The sequence below is a fragment of the Bubalus bubalis genome, chromosome 24, assembly GCF_019923935.1.
Source record: "Bubalus bubalis isolate 160015118507 breed Murrah chromosome 24, NDDB_SH_1, whole genome shotgun sequence".
NCBI classification, from domain to species: Eukaryota; Metazoa; Chordata; class Mammalia; order Artiodactyla; family Bovidae; genus Bubalus; species Bubalus bubalis.
This window is the reverse complement of record NC_059180.1, coordinates 16,176,458-16,197,338: the sequence shown is the minus strand read 5'-3', so window position 1 is coordinate 16,197,338 and position 20,881 is coordinate 16,176,458. Positions and strand designations below refer to the sequence as shown.

The window sequence follows — 20,881 nt, the reverse complement described above, 5'->3', positions numbered from 1 at the left end:
GCATTGGAAGCGCCGAGTCCCAACCACTGGACTGCCAGGGAAGTGCCAATGGATGCAGTATTGATAAGACTGTTAAATACACATACTCCCTGAGAAATCTCCTACAGAAATACCCCCAGCCTCGTTTGTAGTTATCAAAAACTGGAAACAACTTAAGCGTTCATCAGTAGGTGATTGATCAACATCCTTCTGTGAAATATTCTTTAGCCATTAAAAGAATAAGCTAGATTGCTAGCCTTGATGAGAAAGCTGTCCATAAATCATTGTTAAATGAAAACATTAGGTTAACAGAACATCATGTATACTATAATTCAAATTTTTGCATTACATCTATTGAAATAATGTAGATAATGAGTTATTCATTTCAGCATAATACAGGTGTGACATTTCTCTTGGTAAGTAAAGAAGATACATGACCAGATAAAACAACAGTAGAAAACTCTAGAATAAGAAATTCTATTACTGGAAGTCTCCCTAGAGATCAGCAAGCCCAACCCCATTTAGCAAACGAGGAAGTATGGACCAGAGTGACTAAGATTCTCTGCTCTACAGATGTTAGAGCATTAACCATATGCCAGGGACTTCCCTGGTGATCTAGTGGCTAAGACTTCCAGTGCATGGGGCCTGGGGTTTGATCCCTGGTCAGGGAACTAGATATAGATACCTCATGCTGCAACTAAGAGTCCCTATGTTGCAACTAAAGATCTTGAATATGGCAATGAAGATTGAAGATCCTGAGTGCCACATTTAAGACTCAGCACAGCCAAATAAATAAATATTAAAAACACAAACTGTATGCAAGTTACTTGTTTGGTGCTGGGATATAAAAGTGGCACATGGTACCCACATTCAGTGGGTTTGTAGACTAGCTACTGTTACCAGACAGTGTGATAAGTAATGTGAGAAAAACAAATTCAAACTGCAAGGTGGACCTCATCCAGACTGGTAATTCCCATAGAAGGTCATGTGTTAGCTGACTTGGAAAGGATAAGCAGAAGTCAGACCAGGAGGCTGTGAAACAGGGTCCCAGGAAGGGGAAAGGGGAGAAAGTGTAGTGCATCTAGTTAACCAAAGGAGTTGGAGTACAAGGAAATTCTACTCCTGGATTTAGGAAACAATAGTCTCCTGTCTTCCAGTTCAGGGCTATTTTTTTTAATACTGCCTGGCTCTCTATTGACAAGTACAAGATGATTCAGCATGTCTACAATTTTCTGACATAAAGAAAAGAAAACATACATGACTCATGCTTACCCAGGTGTAGACAATTAAGGTTTTCTAGGAACTTCCCTGGTGGTCGTTGTTATCTGCCTGACAATGCAGGGTACATGGGTTCAATGCCTGGTTTGGGAAGATCCCACATACTAAGGGGCACAACTAGGCCTGTGTGAAGCCTGTGTACCACAACTAAAGAAAGGCCACACGTAGCAAGGAAGACCCTGTGCAGCCAAAATAAGTAATTAAAAAAATAAAAAAGATTTTCCAAACCCTGTTGCTTAAAGTGTCTTTTTAAACTGGATCAGTTCAGTTCAGTTCAGTCGCTCAGTCATGTCCGACTCTTTGCGACCCCATGAATTGCAGCATGCCAGGCCTCCCTGTCCATCACCAACTCCCGGAGTTCACTCAGACTCACGTCCATCCAGTCAGTGATGCCATACAGCCATCTCATCTTCTGTCGTCCCCTTCTCCTCCTGCCCCCAATCCCTCCCAGCATCAGAGTCTTTTCCAATGAGTCAACTCTTAGCTACATGTAAACAAATGAAATCAGAACACTCCCTAATACCATACATAAAAATGAACTCAAAATAGATTAAAGAGAAAGTGGAAGACAGGATACCATAAAACTCTTAGAAGAAAAGATAGGACACTCTATGATGTAAATGGCAGTGAGATCTTTTTCGATCCACCTTCTAGAGTAATGAAAATTAAAACAAATGGGACCTAATTAAACTTAAAAGCTTAAGCACAGCAAGGAAAACTATAAACAAAATGTAAAGACAGCCCTCAAAATGGGAGAAAATATTTGCAACCTAATGCCCCTCTGACCAGAGAAGACTCTTGAGAGTCTCTTGGACTGCAAGGAGATCCAACCAGTCCATCCTAAAGGAAATCAGTCCTGAATATTCATTGGAAGGACTGATGCTGAAGCTGAAGCTCCAATACTTTGGCCACCTGATGAGAAGAAATGACTCACTGGAAAAGACCCTGATGCTGGGAAAGATTGAGGGCAGGAGGAGAAGGGGACAACAGAGGATGAGGTGGTTGGATGGCATTACTAACTCCATGGACATGAGTTTGAGCAAGCTCCGGGAGTTGGTGATGGACAGGGAAGCCTGGCGTGCTGCAGTCCGTGGGGTCACAAAGAGTTGGACACACTGAGGAACTGAACTGAACTGCCCCTCCCACCACTGGGTGCCAGCCCAGGGCTAGATACCCAAGGGAGACCCTCCCCTCTGTCCCTACCTCCCTATTTTTTTTTTTCGTCCCTACCTCCCACTCTCTCACCCCAGGGCAAGCCTGGGTCCAAGGGATTGCTGCCCAAGCATGTCTATAGTCCTATTTCTATAATAAAAACTATTTTAATTATTGAAAAAAAGGGGAGTGAGCAACGGGGTTGTGTACCTAACTCTCCGTAGAGGTTATATCCTCAACTGGGATTCTGGAGAACTTTTACTTCCTCCATTACAGATGCTAGATCCCGTCAACATTTGACTTTTTCACAGTGTATGAGGAGACTGGTGGGCAACAGTCCATAGAGTCGCAAAGTTACCTGTTTTAGAAGGAGGGGAGAAAAGGAAAATATTAAGGGTCAGTTTAATTCATCCCTTTCCTTTACTCAATTGCACGCATACTATGCCACCTTCTGGTCAAGATATGGCTTTTTGTCTGTGTCAAGGAAAATCACCATTAAAAGTGAATACAATGGTTACAGTATCTCCCACCTGCAGGCCAAGGAGGTCAAGGTGAAGAGCAAACTTTTTGTTTTGCCCAAATGGGTGAGGAGTGGGTGTGAACAGGGTCAAGCTGAGTGACTGTAGGTTTTTTTACATAGAAAGTGCCTGAAGCCCTCATGTAAAAAGCCAGTCCTCAAGCAGGAGAAAGCAAAGAGGAGAGACAGATGAGAGCATGGCCTTCAGCAGCGTAACTCTGTCAAGGGAGGAATTCAGTTCAGTTCAGTTCAGTCGCTCAGTCATGACCGACTCTTTGGGACCCCATGAATCGCAGCACGCCAGGCCTCCCTGTCCATCACCCACTCCTGGAGTTCACTCAGACTCACGTCCATCGAGTCAGTGATACCATCCAGCCATCTCATTCTCTGTCGTCCCCTTCTCCTCCTGCCCCCAATCCCTCCCAGCATCAGAGTCTTTTCCAATGAGTCAACTCTTCGCATGAGGTGGCCAAAGTACTGGAGTTTCAGCTTTAGCATCATTCCTTCCAAAGAAATCCCAGGGCTGATCTCCTTCACAATGGACTGGTTGGATCTCCTTGCAGTCCAAGGGACTCTCAAGAGTCTTCTCCAACACCACAGTTCAAAAGCATCAATTCTTCGGCGCTCAGCCTTCTTCGCAGTCCAACTCTCACATCCATACATGACCACTGGAAAAACCATAGCCTTGACTAGATGGACCTTTGTTGGCAAAGTAATGTCTCTGCTTTTCAATATGCTGTCTAGGTTGGTCATAACTTTTCTTCCAAGGAGTAAGCGTCTTCTAATTTCATGGCTGCAGTCACCATCTGCAGTGATTTTGGAGCCCAGAAAAATAAAGTCCGACACTGTTCCCACTGTTTCCCCATCTATTTCCCATGAAGTGTTGGGACCAGATGCCATGATCTTCGTTTTCTGAATGTTGAGTTAAGCCAACTTTTTCACTCTCCTCTTTCACCTTCATCAAGAGGCTTTTTAGTTCCTCTTCATTTTCTGCCATAAGGGTGGTGTCATCTGCATATCTGAGGTTATTGATATTTCTCCCGGCAATCTTGATTCCAGCTTGTGCTTCTTCCAGCCCAGCGTTTCTCATGATGTACTCCGCATATAAGTTAAATAAGCAGGGTGACAATATACAGCCTTGACATACTCCTTTTACTATTTGGAACCAAGGATTAGTAAAAAGAAAGTACTCTGTAACTCTCTCCATGTGCCCTCAAGCGACCTTCAGTGAAGACCGCTGTGACTTTTCAAGGCTCTTTGGGAAAGCATTTCAGATTTGTTAGATGAAGAAGGATAGACAAGGAAGCCCCAGATATCTTTGCCACACTGTAGCTTTCTCAGAAGGGCTTCCCAAGTAGTTCAATGGTAAACAATCTGCCTGCCAATCCAAGTACTCGCGGGTTCAATCGCTGGGCGGGCAAGATCCCCTGGAGGAGGGCGTGGCAACCCACTCCAGTATTCTTGCTTGGAGTATCCCGTGGACAGAGGAGCCTGGCAGGCTATAGTCCCTAGGGTCGCAAAGAGTCGGACAGGACTAAAGCAACTTAGCATATACATGTAAGAAATTAAAAGATACTAGGATGTAAACCATCATAGTTAAATACTTGCTCCCAGAACTGTAGTACAGTCCTGGAAAGATTCCCTAAAAGCATGATTTCTGGGTCTACAGGCATGCTTGCTTCTATTTATTTTTTAAAATTAAAAAATAAGCTTTATTTTTCTAGCAGTTTTACGTTTCCAGAAAAATTGAGGCAGAAGTCCAGAGAATTCTCATACGCCCACTGGTCTCCCTTCAATCAATCATCTTCTCGCTTAAAAAAAAAGTATTATTGTTTTATAGAAGCTTTGGGGAATGGGAGAGAATACAGAAAACACATAAAGACCCTGGTTTTATAAAATAAGCTTCGGCCGAAAAGCCGGGAGCAGGGTGTCAAAGTGAAAACTACATTTCCCAAAGGGCAGCGCGGCACGTCACAGAGGATGACGGCGCATGCGTGGAGGGGTCCTCCGCGCTGCGACTAAGCTCATAAAAGGGAAAAAGACTGTGTGGGGCTCATCCTGCCGCGAATCTCGAACGTAAAGGGCGTTGTCATCTGCAGACTCTGAACAGCATTCGAGGGGCCGCGCGCCTGCTCCCGCCGTTGCAGTTTCCAGCGCGAAGTGCTTGTTCCACCCGAGGCTCTGTAGGTAGGTATGGGTCGCGGTCTGGGACACCCCCCTTCGGCTGCACACGCCCTCCAGGAGGATGGCGGGAGTGGAGGACTGGTGGTCCCCATGCCCCGGCCTCGCTGAGGCGGCTCTTGAGGGGCGGCGCGCATGCGCCTTGGCGGAGAAAGGCGGGGCGCCGGGAAGGAGGGCTAGTGTAGACTGTCTGTACCGTCTGAGCGTGCGCCCGCCCGCCTTGCGCGGGTGGGAAGCCGCTGCACGTGGAGCTTGGCACAGTGGCCCGGGGACGTGGGGTACCCAGGCCAGGTGCTAGAAGACAAGGGCAGAGGATGGGCCCCGAACCTTGGTAACATTTGTTATTTGCTCACGATATGCCCATCTTAACCGAACAACCTCATTCTTCATTCATATTTCTCTTGGCGCCTCGTTTCTCTGCCCTTGTTTGCTGCCAAAATTTCGGTCTGTACTCACTAGCACTTTTTCCCCTCCAAACCCACTCCAGTCGGGCCTGGACCCCCACCCTTCCACTGAAATAGCCTCTTGTCAAAGCCACCAGTCATGTCTAGTTGTCAGACCTGTAGCAGTATTTGATGCAGTTGATCTCTTTTTGCTATGGAATGTGCTGAAGTGTGACAAAACTTGGAAGAGTATAGATTTTATAGTTTGCAGGCTTGCAGTGGCAGCTCGACTACTTGTATTTCCTGAGTTACCTAGCATAACTTCACCCAACTGAACTAAAGTTTCCCCAGCTGTAAAGAAGGTGGGCTTGTAGCATTGATGTAGGCGTAAATGAGAGTCACCTGTGTAAGCTTCAGTACCAAAGCCTGGTAGGTATTGGGTAGGGGGTGGAGAAGGCAATGGCAACCCACTCCAGTACTCTTGCCTGGCAAATCCCATGGATGGAGGAGCCTGGTAGGCTGCAGTCCATGGGGTCGCTAAGAGTTGGACACGACTGAGCGACTTCACTTTGACTTTTCAGTTTCATGCATTGGAGAAGGAAATGGCAACCCACTCCAGTGTTCTTGCCTGGAGAATCCCAGGGACGGGGAACCAGGTGGGCTGCCATCTCCGGTCACACAGAGTCGGACACGACTGAAGCGACTTAGCAGCAGTAGCAGCAGCAGCAGGGTGGGATAGGTGGAAATCATCAGGTCTTCTTAATTTAAAAAAGGAAGCTAATTGAGGAACTTCCCCGGTGGTCCAGTGGTTAAGAATCTGCCTTGCAATGCAGGGGACTCAGTGTCTGATCCCTGGTCAGGGAACTATGAACCAACGTGGAGTGGGGCAATTAGGCCCAAGCACCACAACTACTGAGCCCACAGCCACAACCAGAGAGCCCATGGGTCCCACGTGATGCAGCGAAGATGCTGCAGCTAAGACCCGATGCAGCTAAATGAATGAATGAATAAATATTTTCTAACAAAACAAACTAATGTAGATTCTTACTGATGTGGCTAAATTGACGGTATGGGATCTGAATGTAGTCTTGGATGCCTTGCTTCCCTTTGACTCGTGACAAAGCTTTTATTGTCCTAAGTCCTATGTGATTATTTTTAGAGTGGTTTAAGTATAGACTGTTTTCATTTGTATGAGAGGGTCAGACAGCAGTTTTAGGCTGTTTGTTTAGCAGTTACTATGTGCTTTTCCTCGCAGCCTTGGTCCCTATGAATTACCTCTTTTTAGTCAAACTTCTCAGTTGCAGGTAACAAAAAGGTAGCCCAAACTAGCCTAAGCAGAAAAGGAGTATCTGTTGACTCTAACTAAAGAGTCCCAGGTGTACCAGCTTCAGGTATGGCTGTATCCAGAAGCCTTGGTTATGTCACCAGTATTTTCTGTGTCTTTTCAGCTCTGCTTTCCTCCATGTTGATTTCTCCCTCAGGCAGACAAAAATCTCCATCAGTTCCAGGCTTCTGTGCTACTTTCTTAGCCAACAGAAAGAAGCCTTTTTTTTTTTTGTAGATCGCTTCAGCAAGAGATTTGAAAATGATGTTGGCCAGATTTGAGTCACATATCTCTTCCAGAACCAGTTGTGCTGGACAGGAAGACTGTAATACTTCTGTGGACCCAAGTGGTGTACCCAGCCTTGGAGCCAAGATAAAGGATGGTTTCCCAAAGGGAAATTAGAGTACTATTACAAGACTTAACTGTTTACTTAGGAAAAAGGAACAGGTTTCTTCAAAAAGATTCACATGTGACTGCTCTTAGCAGTTTTATTCATAATGGCCCAAAATGGACATAGACGCTATTCAGAGAAAACAGGTTAAATAAACTGGTTTGTTCATACAATTGATGCAACTCAGCTATAGAAAGGAACAAACTCCTAATACACACAGCAACACAGATGAATCTCAAAACACATTAAGTAAAAGAAACCAGACACTAAAGTATATGGATGGCATGGTTATATTTTTGTGAAGTTCTGGAAAAGGCATAACTGGTCTGTAGTAGAACACAGCAAAACAGTGGTTCCCCTTGTGGGTAGAAGTAGAAAGTCAGTGGAAAGAAGAGGGTTCTAGGACCCAAAAGGTTTAGGGTTACTGGGCCTTGCCTCAAGATTCATAAGAATTCTGAAACCTTATGGGGATTACGTAACCGCTTCTTGGTTTGAGACTAATGCTGAGATCAACTGGGACCCTTGAACTTGGATAACAGGCAGTTTGGGCTGAACATTCAGTTTCCTCCCAGCTGGGAGCTCCTTGGCTTTTTGGTTTAGCTATGGTTCCAAGTCTGCGTTCCCACTTGTTTTGCAACAGCAAGCTTAGTGTTTTCAGAGTGGAGAGCTACAGGAACCTTTACTGAGAGGGTATTTTCTGGGGAAATTCAGGTTCACAGCTGACTGGATCTGGAGATAGCAGTGTGTGCTTGCTCAGGCACAGAGTTGTGTCTGACTCTTTGTGACCCTATGGACTGTTGCCCACCAGGCGCCTCTGGCCATGGCATTCTCCAGGCATTTGCCTGGAGCGGGTTACCATTTCTTCCTCCAGGGGATCTTCCTGACCCAGGGATCAAACCACATCTCGTGTGTCTTCTGCATTGGCAGGTGGATTCTTTACCACTGAGCCACCTGGGAAGCCCAGAGATAGCAGTAGTTTGTTGTAAAATGAGGTACTTCTCCCAGGTACTTCTCCCAGTGCTACCTAAGGGGCAGAGTTCAAGCAGGGGAGGGCCCCTTAAATGATGGCGGCCGTGATCACTCCCCCGTGCTTGGGATGTGTCAGCATTTTCTGTTGCTTGTGCCTTTGACTGCTTTGCTGAACTTAATGATACAGTTCCCTATCTTTTCCTGGCACTGCCTTATCTACATTTCAGAATTACTTCACATCAAATAGAAAGGAAGTGAGATGAGAGCATTTAAAAAGTCACAAGTCAGCGTTTTTTTGTGTGTGAGTGCGTCCTGACAGTTGGTGTAGGGGCTTCCTCTGCCTTAAGACTGGCCTCTCGTCAAATTTGGGGCCCTCCTTTCCCGCCACCGCCTTCTGGTTGCAGGATGAGGCCCTCCCTAGCTTGGTATTTGACCTACTCCTCCAGACCAGGTGGGTCAACTTTTTCACTTAAGTTTGCTGACAGTTTCAACCGCAGTTTCGTGTGTCTGTTTCTGCATCTACTCATTGCAAAAGGTTTTATGAGACAGCACTTTTTTTTTTTTCTTAAACATGCGTGGGATCTTTGTGGAGAAATACCCAAGAAACAACAGTGTTTGCTTCAAGGAGTGGGCGATTTCCTGACACTGTTTATCAGTGGGATTATTGATGAAAGGGGCTTGTTGAAGACAGTAGGGATGATGATTATTGCCTGTGGAGCTTTCTAGGCTGTGTGGAGAAGAAAAGATCTACCTACATCTACTGGCTGAAAAGCTGTTATAGATCTAGGTGAAAGTGTTAGTCACTCAGTCATGCCCACCTCTTTGCGACCCTGTGGAATGTAGCCCTCCAGGCTCCTCTGTCCCTGGAATTCTCCAGGCAAGGATACTCCAAGGATACTGGAGTATCCTTGCCATGCTCTCCTCCAGGGGATCCTCTCAACCCAGGACTGAACCCAGGTCTCCTGCATTGCAGGCAGATTCTTTATCTTCTGAGCCACTAGGAAAGCCCGTAGGTCTAGATAGGTTCCAGGAAAAGTCAAATAAGAGTTAAGTTAGGCTTCTTTAGGGTTAGTCAGACAAAACCAGTCTTGAGCTGGTTGTTGAGGAAAATGTACCCTGACAAAGAAGGCTTAAAGGGTAGGTCTTCCCTGGTGGCTCAGTGGTAAAGAATCCGCCTGCCAATACAGGAGACACAGGAAACATGGGTTCGATCTCTGATCCAGGAAGATCCCACATGCTTCAGAGCAACTAAGCCCATTTGCCAGAACTACTGAGCCTGTGCTCTAGACCCCAGGAACTGCAATTACTGAAGCCCATGTGCCCTAGATCCCGTGCTCCACAACGAGAGAGTAGCCCCTGCTCACCACAGCTAGAGAAGAGGCCGCACAGCAGGGAAGACCCAGCACAGTCAAAAACAAATACGTAAAATGAAAAAGAGGGAAAGAATGTGCCTTTCAGGCTCTTTGGAGGGCAGGGTGGGATGGGACAGGGCATCTGTGTTTGATAGTCTATAGATAAGACACATTGGATGGAATGTCAGCAGGTGATGGCACTAGATAGGCCTCAGGGCTGGATCCCATCCTTCACCCTCCTGTCCCTTCACACGCAAGCCTGTTCTCTTATCCTGGGACTTGTTCTCGGTGTGCTCCTGCCCCTCAGCCAACATGCTTCCATTTCCTCCACCTGTAATCCCTCTGTCTACTTGCCTCCCCCCAAGCCTCTACCCCCGTCTCTGGGTCACAGCCCTGCTAGCCAGGAATTGCTGTCTTCATTGCTACCACACCCTCCTGCCTGGCCCCTCCCCTTGACAGTGTTTCCCCCCTCCCAAGGTCATCAGTAACACCCAATTCGATTCTGGAGACAGTCCTTTTCTGTGGCATGTGTTATTATCCGTCACCCTCTCACGTAAACTTTCCTGCTTTGAGGGAGATTAAGATTTAGAGATATCATTGCACAGACAGGGCCGGGGGAGGAGGTTACGTAGGAGTGAGAGGGGACAGCAGCCCGGCTTGAGCCCTGAGGAGCGCCAGCATTTATGATTCTACTGTTTTATATATTTGGCTGTGCTGGGTCTTCGTTGCCGTGCGGACTTCTCTCTAGTTGCAGTGAGCGGAGGCTGCTCTGTAGTTGAGGTGTGCAGGCTTCTGTCTTTGCAGAGCCCAGGCTCTAGGACACGCAGGCTTCACGCGGTACGTGGCTCAGCAGTTGTGGCTCACAGAGTTAGTTGCGCAGTTGTGGCTCCATGGCCTGTGGAACCTTCCCAGATCAGGGATCGAACCTATGTCTCCTGCGTTAGCAGGCAGATTCTTTACCCCTGAGCCACCAGGGAAGCCCAGTGCCAGCATTTAGAGAATGTTCAGTAGGGAGATCAGCCCAGTAGACTGAGGAGGAGCTGAGATGAGGTGTAGGCACCCCACACAGCAGGGAGGCCCTGAAGCTGGAGGTGGAGGAGGGAAGGGACACCTGTGCCTGCATGCTGACACCTCAGGTCGGATAAAGCAGGAAAGGATCCAATGCTTTGGCCTGTAGGAAGTGATTCACTTTTCTTGAGAACATTTTCGCTGGGCTGGTGAGGATGAAGCTAGCTGAAAGTGGGTTGAAAAGTGAAATAGGGGTGAAGAAGTAGAGAGGCACATGCTTGGACAACTTTAATTTTGAAGTGGAACCAGGGATGGGTGGGTCCGTGAGGTGAGCATGCGGTTAAGAAGCTCTTATTTTTAAGATGGGTCCCTGCCCCAAAGTGTGCTTGTTTGCTTGTAAAGCATAGGAAAAACATGTCAAGTGGTGCAAGAAGAGATGGGGTTCAGAGCACAGATGAAGGAGATTTTAGTCTTCAGTAAGTGAAAGGACAGTCTTCTGTCTTGAGGGGAAGGCGGAATGGAGCTCTGCTGCATGAGGTCATGGTTTTGATGGTGGGAACGTTTCCAGAGACCTCATGGTCTCTGGCTTGTCATCTGACCAAAGTAGGAACCTTGGACATCAGTAAAGGAGACCCAAAGTCAGGTGTGAGGGCAGGAGCAAAGGTACTGAGGAGAGAAGAGGTTTGAAGTGTCCAAATTATCAGAAAAGGTAACTGCTTTTTCTAGTAGCAGAATGGGAGTGCTTGCTGTCAATGTTTGTATAAAGTAAAACCCACCTGTCCATTTGGGGTGCTTCCCCCTGTTTTAATATGCACAGGGTAGGCATGTAGAAGGCAGCTGGTTCCAACCAGGATTCTGCTTTATGTGGCAGGAGAGAGCAACATTTTTCCATGCTGATCTTGTCTTTCCCAGGATCTTCCCACGGGATTCATCCTTGGTCCACACCCTCACCTTGTTTGTGGTTCAGTGGGGGCTCTTTGCTCCTTCCTCTTTGCTAAGCCGATGACCTTTATGCTATTCATCCTCAGATTTATTCACTTTGAATCTCTTAAACTCTAGATTCCTGATTCATATGGTTCTAATTAGTGCAACTAGACTTTTTTTTTCTTAAGGGACATGTTATTTGTATTGAAATGCATTATATAAGGCCTGCAGTGGTAAAATCCCATGAATGGAGGAGCCTGGTGGGCTGCAGTCCATGGGGTCGCTAAGAGTCGGACACGACTGAGCGACTTCCCTTTCACTTTTCACTTCCATGCATTGGAGAAGGAAATGGCAACCCACTCCAGTGTTCTTGCCTGGAGAATCCCAGGGACGGGGGAGTCTGGTGGGCTTCCGTCTATGGGGTCGCATAGAGTCAGACACGACTGAAGCGACTTAGCAGCAGCAGCAGTGGTAAAAATAGCACTGCACGTGTGAGGAAAAAAAGGTGTGTCGCAGCTAAGTTGGACTTCATAAAAATTGAGAACATGTGCTTTGAAGGACATGATTCAGTAATCACTTTTATAAAACCAATAAAAATGGGCAAAAGGCAGTTCTTCCAAGAAGATACAAAAATGGCATTTGAACACCTGAAAAGATGTTCAACATCACTAGCCATCAAGGAAATGCAAAGCAAAACCACTGGTTAGCATTTCATACCCACTCAGATGGCTGTAATCAAAAAGGTAGATAATATCACATGTTGATGCAGATACCAGAGATAGCAGAACCCTCCTATGTTGCTGATGGAGATATAGATGGCACATCCACATTGGAAACAGTCCAGCAGTTCTCCAAAGCTTCAACATAGAGTTACCATATGACCCAGCAGTTGCACTCCTTGGTACATGCCCAGAAAATGAAAACATGTCTGCAAGTATTTATAGCAGCCAAAAAGTGAACACAACCCAAAATGTCCATCAGTTGATGAGCTGATATACAAAATGTAGTGTATGCAAACATGGAATATTATTGAACAATAAAAGAAAATAAGGTGCTTAGAATAGGTAAATACCTAGAGACAGAAGGTAAATTAGTGTTTGGTGAGAGCTGGCAGAGATGGAGATGGACATGTATTTAAAATGTACATTTCAATCCGTTCAGTTGCTCAGTCATGTCCAACTCTTTGTGACCTCATGGACTGCAGCACACCCGGCTTCCCTGTCTATCACCAGCTCCTGGAGCTTGCTCAAACTCATGTCCATTGAGTCGGTAATGCCATCCAACCTCTCATCCTCTGTCTTCCTCTTCTCCTGCTTTCAGTCTTTCCCAGAATCAGGATCTTTTCAAATGAGTCAGTTCTTCACATCAGGTGGCCAAAGTATTGGAGTTTCAGCTTCAGCATCAGTCCTTTCAATGAATATTCAAGACTGATTTCCTTTAGGATGGACTGGTTGGATCTCCTTGCTGTCCAAGGGACTCTCAAGAGTCTTCTCCAACACTGCAGTTCAAAAGTTTCAATTCTTCAGCGCTCAGCTTTCTTTATGGTCCAACTCTCACATCCATACATGGCTACTGGAAAAACTATGGCTTTGACTAGACAGACCTTTGCCTGTAAAGTAATGTCTTTGCTTTTTAATATGCTGCCTAGGTTTGTCATAGCTTTTCTTCCAGGAGCAAGCATCTTTTAATTTCATGGCTGCAGCCACCATCTGCAGTGATTTTGGAGCCCAAGAAATATCAGTATTAATAGCATAGCTGATTAACAATGTTGTAATAGTTTCAAATGAACAACAAAGGGACTCAGCCGTACATAAACAAGTATCCAGGGTTTTCTGTGTACAAGGCCATGTTTTCTGCAGGTGGAGATAGTTTTACTTTTTTCTTTCCAATCTTGGTCCTTTTATTTCATTCTATTGCCCTAACTAGAACCTCCAGAACAGTGTTGACTTGTTGCTGATCTTAGCGGGGAAAGTTTTAAGTCTTTCACCAGTAAGTATGATGTTATCTATGGGTTTTCATAGATGCCCTTGATCAACTTGAGGCAGTTCTCCTGTATTCCTGGTTTTTATATTACTTTTTAAATAAAAGCAGAAATTTTAAGAAGATATGAAGATTTACATATAAGGAATTCAGTTTACTACTAGGAGGGATGGGGGAGATTCAGTGTGAAGCTGATCTTTGTGGATATGGAGATGTATTAATTGAACCACCTTTCCCAGAAGGTAGGGGTATCATGTAAAATTTCAACATCCTAAAAAATTTTCCTTTTTTCTTCCCATTTCCTTTTCTCTTTAAGCATGTGTCCATTTTTACCTAGTTACAAAAGCTTACTTAAAAAAATTTTTTTTATTGAGGTATAGTTGATGTTGTGTTGCCTACTGCTGTAAAACAGAGTGATTCAGTGTTTTATATATGTATATATAGAGAGACACACACACACACACATTTTTCCCTTAATTTTTAAAATCATTTTAAAATTTATTTTTACTTTCTGGCTGTACCATACGACTTGTGGGATTTTGTAGTCCCCCTGACCAGGGATTGAATTAAGGCTCTCATCAGTGAGAGTGCAGAGTCCCAACCACTGGACCACTAGGGAATTCCTGAATTTTTTTTTTTTTAAATATTCTTTTCCATTATGGTTTAATCATAGGATATTGAATATAGCTCTCTGTGCTATACAGTATGACCTTGTTATTCATCCATTCTATGTATAAAAACTTATATCCACTAACCTCAACTGCCCACTCCATCTCTTCTCCAGTCCTCTTCCCCTTGGCAACTACCAGTCTGTTCTTTGTGTCCATGATTCTGTTTCTGTTTCATAGATAGATTTCATTTGAATCATATTTTAAATTCCATATATAAGTGATATCATATGGTATTTGTCTTTCTCTTTCTGACTGATTTCACTTAGTATGATAGTCTTCAGTTACATCCATGTTGCTGCAAATGGTATTATTTCATTCTTTTTTATGGCTGAGTAGTATTCCATTGTGTATATGCACCACATCTTCTTTATCCATTTATCTGTTGATGGACATTTAGGTTGTATCTTGGCAAAACAGTAGCTTACTTTTAAAATCGCCTATTAAAAATAATAATAATAAAATAAAATCGCCTATTATTGTCTTTTATCCTGATTATCTACTGATACATTTTATTTTCATCAGAATACATTTATCTTACCTTAAATCAGAAACTTTTAGTAGTTAATTTCTCTTCCCTCTACAGTAAAAAAAAAAAGTAACAGTGCTTTATGACTTGGAAAGTGTCTTCGTATAAGATCTTATTTGAGTCTTCAATTACAGATTTAAAAAAAGGGCAAAGTGAAAGTCACTCAGTTGTGTCTGACTCTTTGCGACCCCATGCACTATACAGTCCATGGAATTCTCCACATCAGAACACTGGAGTGGGTAGCCTTTCTCTTCTCCAGAGGATCTTCCCAATCCAGGGATCAAACCCAGGTCTCCTGCATTGCAGGCGGATTCTTTACCAGTTAAACCACAAGGGAAGCCCAAGAATACTGGAGTGGGTAGCCTATCCCTTCTCCAGCGGATCTTCCTGACCCAGGAATCGAACCAGGGTCTCCTGCAATGCAGGTGGATTCTTTACCAACTGAGCTATCAGGGAAGCAAAGTTAAAAGAAAAAAAAAAAAAGGCGGGAGGAGGGTAAACCAGAATGCTTTACAAGAGCTGGGGCTACAGCGTGCTGCTTTTGGAAGGTACTTACTAAGTACTCCTGACTTGTTTGATCACACCGAATCCAAGCATCATTGGACTGGGGAAGAATTCCAGGACCGCTTGCCACTGTATTAGCTTCCTAAGGCTGCTGTAAACAAATGACCATAGACTAGGTGACTACAAACAAAAGAAATGTATTCTTTCACAGATCTGAAGGCTAGAATTCCAAACTCAAGCAGTTCTGTTAGTTGCAGAATCAAGGGTAGGGTCCTTCTTGGGGGCTCAGAAGGGGAATATGTTCCCTGTCTCTCTCCCAGTTTCTAGTGGTTGCCAGCAATCGTTGGCACTCCTTAGCTTGCAGCTGCCTAACTCCAGTCTCTGTCTCTGTCAGATGGCTGTCTTCCCTGTATATATGTCTGTCTCTCCACCTGGCATTCTCTCTGTGTGTCTCTTGTTTCTTCTCTTGCATGGACACAAGACATATTTGATTATGTGTGTGTGTGTGGGTACACAGTCATGTCTGACTCTTTGAGACCCCATAGACTGTAGCCCACTAGGCTTCTCTGTCCGTAGAAGGAAATTGGAGCATGTTGCCATTTCTTACTCCAGGAGATCTTCCTGACACAGGGACTGAACCCACGTCTCTTATGTCTCCTGCCTTGGCAGGCAGATTCTTTACTTCTGCGTCACCTGGGAAGCTGCATGAACCACCAGGGAAGCCCTCATGTTAGATTAAGGCCACCCTTTTCCAGTATGATCTCATCTTAACATGCATCTTAATTACATCTGCAAAGACGCTGTTTCTATATAAGGTCACATTCACAAGTACCAGAGGTTAGGACTGCAGTGTCCTAACCAGAAGAATGGTTAAACCCACAACAGCCACTAATAAGTTCTTTTTTCCTCCCCTCCCCGCAGGCGTCCCTGTATACCATGGCCCTCGTGTCTGCTGATTCCCGAATTGCAGAACTGCTCACAGAGCTCCATCAGCTGATCAAGCAAACCCAGGTAAAAAGCCACAGCCCTCCACTCGTAGAGGGGATCGTGGGCTGTGATACTGAACTGTGGAGGGGGCAGGGGTGGCTGTGTTCAAAGAGATTGGACGTGCCAGAACCCCAGTGATGTCATGAAGGTGAGAGGAGGAGCATGGAGGGTATGACCGCCGTGCCTACTGGATTTTCTGTCACGTGCAGGATTTCATGGTTCTTTTTGGTTAGTAACAGCAATATTGCGATACTGAGCTATATTCACATACGGTTCACCCATTTAAGGTGTACAGTTCAATTTGAATCCAATATTCAAAGTGTTGTGCAACCATCACCATCATCAAGTTCAGAACATTTTCAAAAAAGCCCTGTACCCAGTAGCAGTCACTTTCTGTATGCCTCCACCTCCTTGTTCCAGGTAAACAGAGACACTCTTATCAGGCAAAATATTCCAGGTATGTTTAGAGGTTATTTCCCAAAAGCTGGTCAAGGGCCAACCCTGTTTTGAAATGCCCAGCATTTGAAAACCCTAGCCTGCTGAATTAATCCTTAACTGCATACCCACCTCCCTAGCCCTTGGCCCTGATACAGCAAAATAATCATTTGAACATTTACATTTAGTATAGCATTTATAGACAAGGGCATGGCAACCCACTCCAGTATTCTTGCCTGGAGAATCCCCATGGACAGAGGAGCCTGGTGGGCTACAGTCCATAGGGTCGCACAGAGTCGGATACAACTGAAGCGACTTTGCATGCATGCATACATAGCATTTATATAGCAAATACAGGTATACCTGATATGATAGTATCAGGATGAATATGCCTGACATTTGCAGGAATCTTTGTAGCGTCGAGATAGACTTAAAGAAACAACTAAATCTGTTCTATAGAACCATTACATGCACTTTCATATTTTTGTCCTAATTTGATTACCCAATTTCCTCTTTCATCTTCCACTCTCTGTACCTTACGATAGATTTATGTGAAACTGTTTAGTATCAGAATTAGCTGATGAGTCAAATCCAGTTCCTCCTCAGGCCAGTCATTTTTTATCAGCATTTCATTCTCAGAAGACTTTGACTCAATCTCCTAATACATTTGGTCATCAGTATCAGTATTAGCCTATGACTTACTTAACAAAACATAGTTAAATCTTACTGACAGTACCAGTGTGTTATAACATAATGAAGTGTGATCATAGTAAAATTGGTTTCATTATAGAACAGATCAGTAAGAATTACAGAGCAGTTTCTTTTACCTTTGCAACAGAATTGGCCCTGCCCATTTACCAGATTTATGAACAGGCTTTAGTACAGTTGGCCATGATTCAGTTATTTCTGAATTAGTGGGCTGTTTCAATTATGTGATATAACTGCATTTTGCCAGATGGCTACCCCCTCAGGTTTTTAGAAATTCTGACATAAAGGTTAAAAGGTAAAGTTACAATTTCTTTCTTAGGAATCATCCTAGCTCCCAGCATCTTCACTTGCAGCCTTGGTCCTGGGATCACTGACGTGGGGAAGAATTGTACCAGCTTCCTTCCCTACCCCCGCTTCCCCAGATGAATTGCTCATAGATACATGTGTTAATTTCTAGACTCTCAATTCTGTTCCATTGATTTATATGGCAGTGTCACACCATTCGACTACTGCAGCTTTGTAGAAAGTTCTGAAATTGAGAAATGTGCGTTCTCCCATGTTATTTTTGTTTTTCTTTTTCGAGATTGTTTTGGCTGTTCTGGGTCAGTTGAATTTCCATATGAATTTGAGGATGAGCTTTTCAGTTTCTGCAGAGAAGTCAGCTGGAATTTCAATGGGGGTTGCATTGAATCTGTGGATCACTTTGTCTTTTTTGATAAAGGAGTGTCATTAAATGTGTAACTTGCGATTGAACTTTAATGCCTTTTGTACTGCTTTTGCATTAGGTGGGGGAAAAATTCCTTTTGCTCTTAGGGATTTGGAAGTTGGATTTACAGAATGAGGGCCCTGTTTATAGGGCCTCTGGCCAGGGCTGTGGGGCACTTACCACAGCAGCATGAAGGGCCCCTCATGTCCTGTCGACCTCATCCTTGCAGGAAGAGCGTTCGAGGAGTGAACACAACTTAGTGAACATCCAGAAGACCCACGAGCGGATGCAGACCGAGAACAAGAGTGAGTAGCTGGGCTCAGGAGAGAAAGGTGAGGAGGGGGGTGGGTGCGAGCTAAGACTGGCTGTCCTCATTTTCAAAAGTGACTTTTGCGTGTATCTGCCTGATCCGAAATGAACTGCTGCCTAAGCCTGAAGGACAGTTTTCACTCAGGCCAGGTGACCCAAGATGACCCAGAAGATGGATGACAGACTCCCATGCATCTGTCTCCCTGTGTTTACTCTGCAGTCTCTCCCTATTACCGGACAAAGCTGCGTGGCCTCTATACAACTGCCAAAGCCGATGCGGAGGCTGAGTGCAAGTGAGTACTGTCCCTCTGCTTTGCCGTTGCCTCCCTCCTCACCCAGGTGCTGGGCTGTAGGAGCCCAAGACCCCAGCCTGCCCCCGCTCCTCAGGGGTAAGCAGATCCTGACTCCTAGCCTCTCCTGTAGGGCCCAGCTTCTCTAGAGCCCACTCTTGTCCCTCTTCCCTGGCCCCACTGTTGTATAAACGGCAGAAGGGCATAGGTCAAATTGCAGCACTGTCTTTCCCTATCACTTGACCTTTGGTGGTCTCTTGAGCTGAGACTCAGTTACTGCCTCATTAAAATAGGGATAATAACTCCCTATAGAATTGTCAACGTAAAAGGTGGTAATGCATATAAAGTCACTAATATCTGTATTTTCAAACCGTTTTGACCATGACCTATGGCGATGCCTGGTGCTGGGCAGTCTCCACAGAGACACACAGGATAGTAAGGGGCCTGCCTTCAGGGGCAAGCCATCCAGAAAGGACTACAGGACAGTGTAGTTGGTGGGCCGGCAGAGAGGTGCTCACTGGGCCTCGGAATCTGGGACCCTCTCAGGGAGGAGAGAAGCTTGAGCTAGGGATGGGTAGGCAGACAAGATGGAGTGTGCCAGGGCCGTGGAGGAGCACATGCAGGGCACAAGCATTTGGGGAGTGAGAACTAGCCCTGTGTGGCTGGGGGAGGGGAGGGCATGATGGGGAGGGCCTTCAATACTTGGACTTTATCTTGGAGGCAATAGGAAACCAAAGATGGTACAAGAGCAGGAGAGAAATGCCCGGCTGTCAGGCAGAGAACAGACTGGGTGAGATTCAAGTCTCGCTTGGAGACCAGGCATAAGATACGATGGAGTTGAGCTGAGGCAATGTCAGTGGGGCTGGAGAAACAAGAGGCAGGTTCTGAGATCAAATTGGGGACCAGATGGGAGAGGAGAAGCTTTCCAAGGTTTTTAGCTTAGACAAAGGGGTCTGATGGGAAACAGAAACAAAAGGGTGGGGCTGACTGGCGGGGAGGGGACACAGTGAATTCTGGTCGGAGGTGTTGCTTACTTGGCTTTCCAGCCTGCCCTTGCCCACCCCCATCTTCTCCTGATTAGAAGGTTCATTGTGGGGCCCTTTCCCACTAGAGGGCCTGGAGTTTGGCTTGTATAGTTCAAAGTGACTCACACTCATTTGAAAGTAAAAGGCAGATGTTCCCTTCTCAGATTAACTGCCGGCAGAGTGAGGCAGAGTGAGGCGACAGCTTCTGCAGCCAGATGGTGTGGGCTCTTCTCTGGCCTCGACTTTCCAGAGTTTAACACTTAAAGCTTGTTTCAGAAGTGCAGGTCCCTGGCAGTTGTGCTGCCATTTGACTTTTTCAGACTCTCAGAACTTCTTACATTCAGTCACTAAATGTTAAATAAGGAGTCCTCCCCTCCAGATACCATGCTGGGAACAGAAGAGCGAGTGAGGCAGATAAGACACCAGCCATGCCCACAGGAGCTCCGCGTCTGGGTGGGGAAAACGTGGTGGTATTCGTGCCCACATGGCCCTGACCCGGGTGCTGTGGTGCCTGTCAGCTCTTCTTCCTGATATTTGTGGTAAACCTCTCGTGAAACTGCAGAGGCCCCAGGAGCCCATGCTGCTTCATCACCTGCTGTGCTCTTCCTTCATCTGAGCCTTCAGCTCTTCCCAGCCAGTTTTCCTCCTGCTTTTGCAGAAAACACAAAACCCTCTGTCTTCATTTAACAATCGTCTCTTTTGGCAGGAGTCAAAGGAGATGGATCAAAGATGTCACTTTCCATGTGCCAGTGGAGATGGGTAGCCATTCCAGGAGGGACAAGATATTTTCTTTTTCTTTTTTCAAAATGTATTTTTAAAAACTTCTTATTTTATATTGGAGTGTAGCCAATTGACAATGTTGAGATTCTTTCAAGTGCATAGCAGAGTGACTCAGCCATACAATACATGTATCCATTCTCCCCCAAACACCCAGACTGGTGGGAACAAGGTATTTTCTGACACTGATTCAGAAGGCATTTCTCCGGATGCAGCTTCAGGAGGGCAGAGTGTCAGGGATGGTGTCCTTCATGGCTCTTTGGCCACAGACACTAACAGCTTCGCTCAGAGTTCCGTTGAAGGAAGGTAGTTTGATGAGTAGTTAATCCAGTGCAGGCAGAGGTCCAGTTTAACTTTGTGAGGACGTGGGTGGTCACAGCCTCAAATGTTCAGTGCCTGGAGCAGAGAATGAATGCCTTAGCGCCTGGACTGTCTGTCTGAGCCAGGCGCTGAGGTCTGGTCAGCAGGCTGCTTGTGTGTGGGCACCTGCGGCATGGACACTGTC

General features: G+C 45.5%; 1 protein-coding gene across 4 annotated transcripts in view; it reads left to right on the top strand.

Moving 5' to 3' along the window:
* The first annotated feature begins 4,921 nt into the window (after window positions 1–4,921).
* The window catches only part of SGF29 (SAGA complex associated factor 29), a 30,134-nt gene continuing 14,174 nt past the window's right edge, over window positions 4,922–20,881 (top strand). The window contains exons 1-4 of one of the 4 annotated variants that reach the window (XM_006070510.3): window positions 4,922–5,113; window positions 16,061–16,150; window positions 18,205–18,280; window positions 18,505–18,577. In XM_006070510.3, coding sequence (XP_006070572.1) covers window positions 16,076–16,150; window positions 18,205–18,280; window positions 18,505–18,577 — 224 coding nt within the window. In that variant the 5' untranslated portion in view covers window positions 4,922–5,113; window positions 16,061–16,075. Of the gene's footprint in view, window positions 5,114–5,287; window positions 5,439–8,564; window positions 8,626–16,060; window positions 16,151–18,204; window positions 18,281–18,504; window positions 18,578–20,881 lie in introns of those variants that run through there. The other 3 variants (XM_006070513.3, XM_006070512.4, XM_006070511.3) reach the window with 3 other exon arrangements.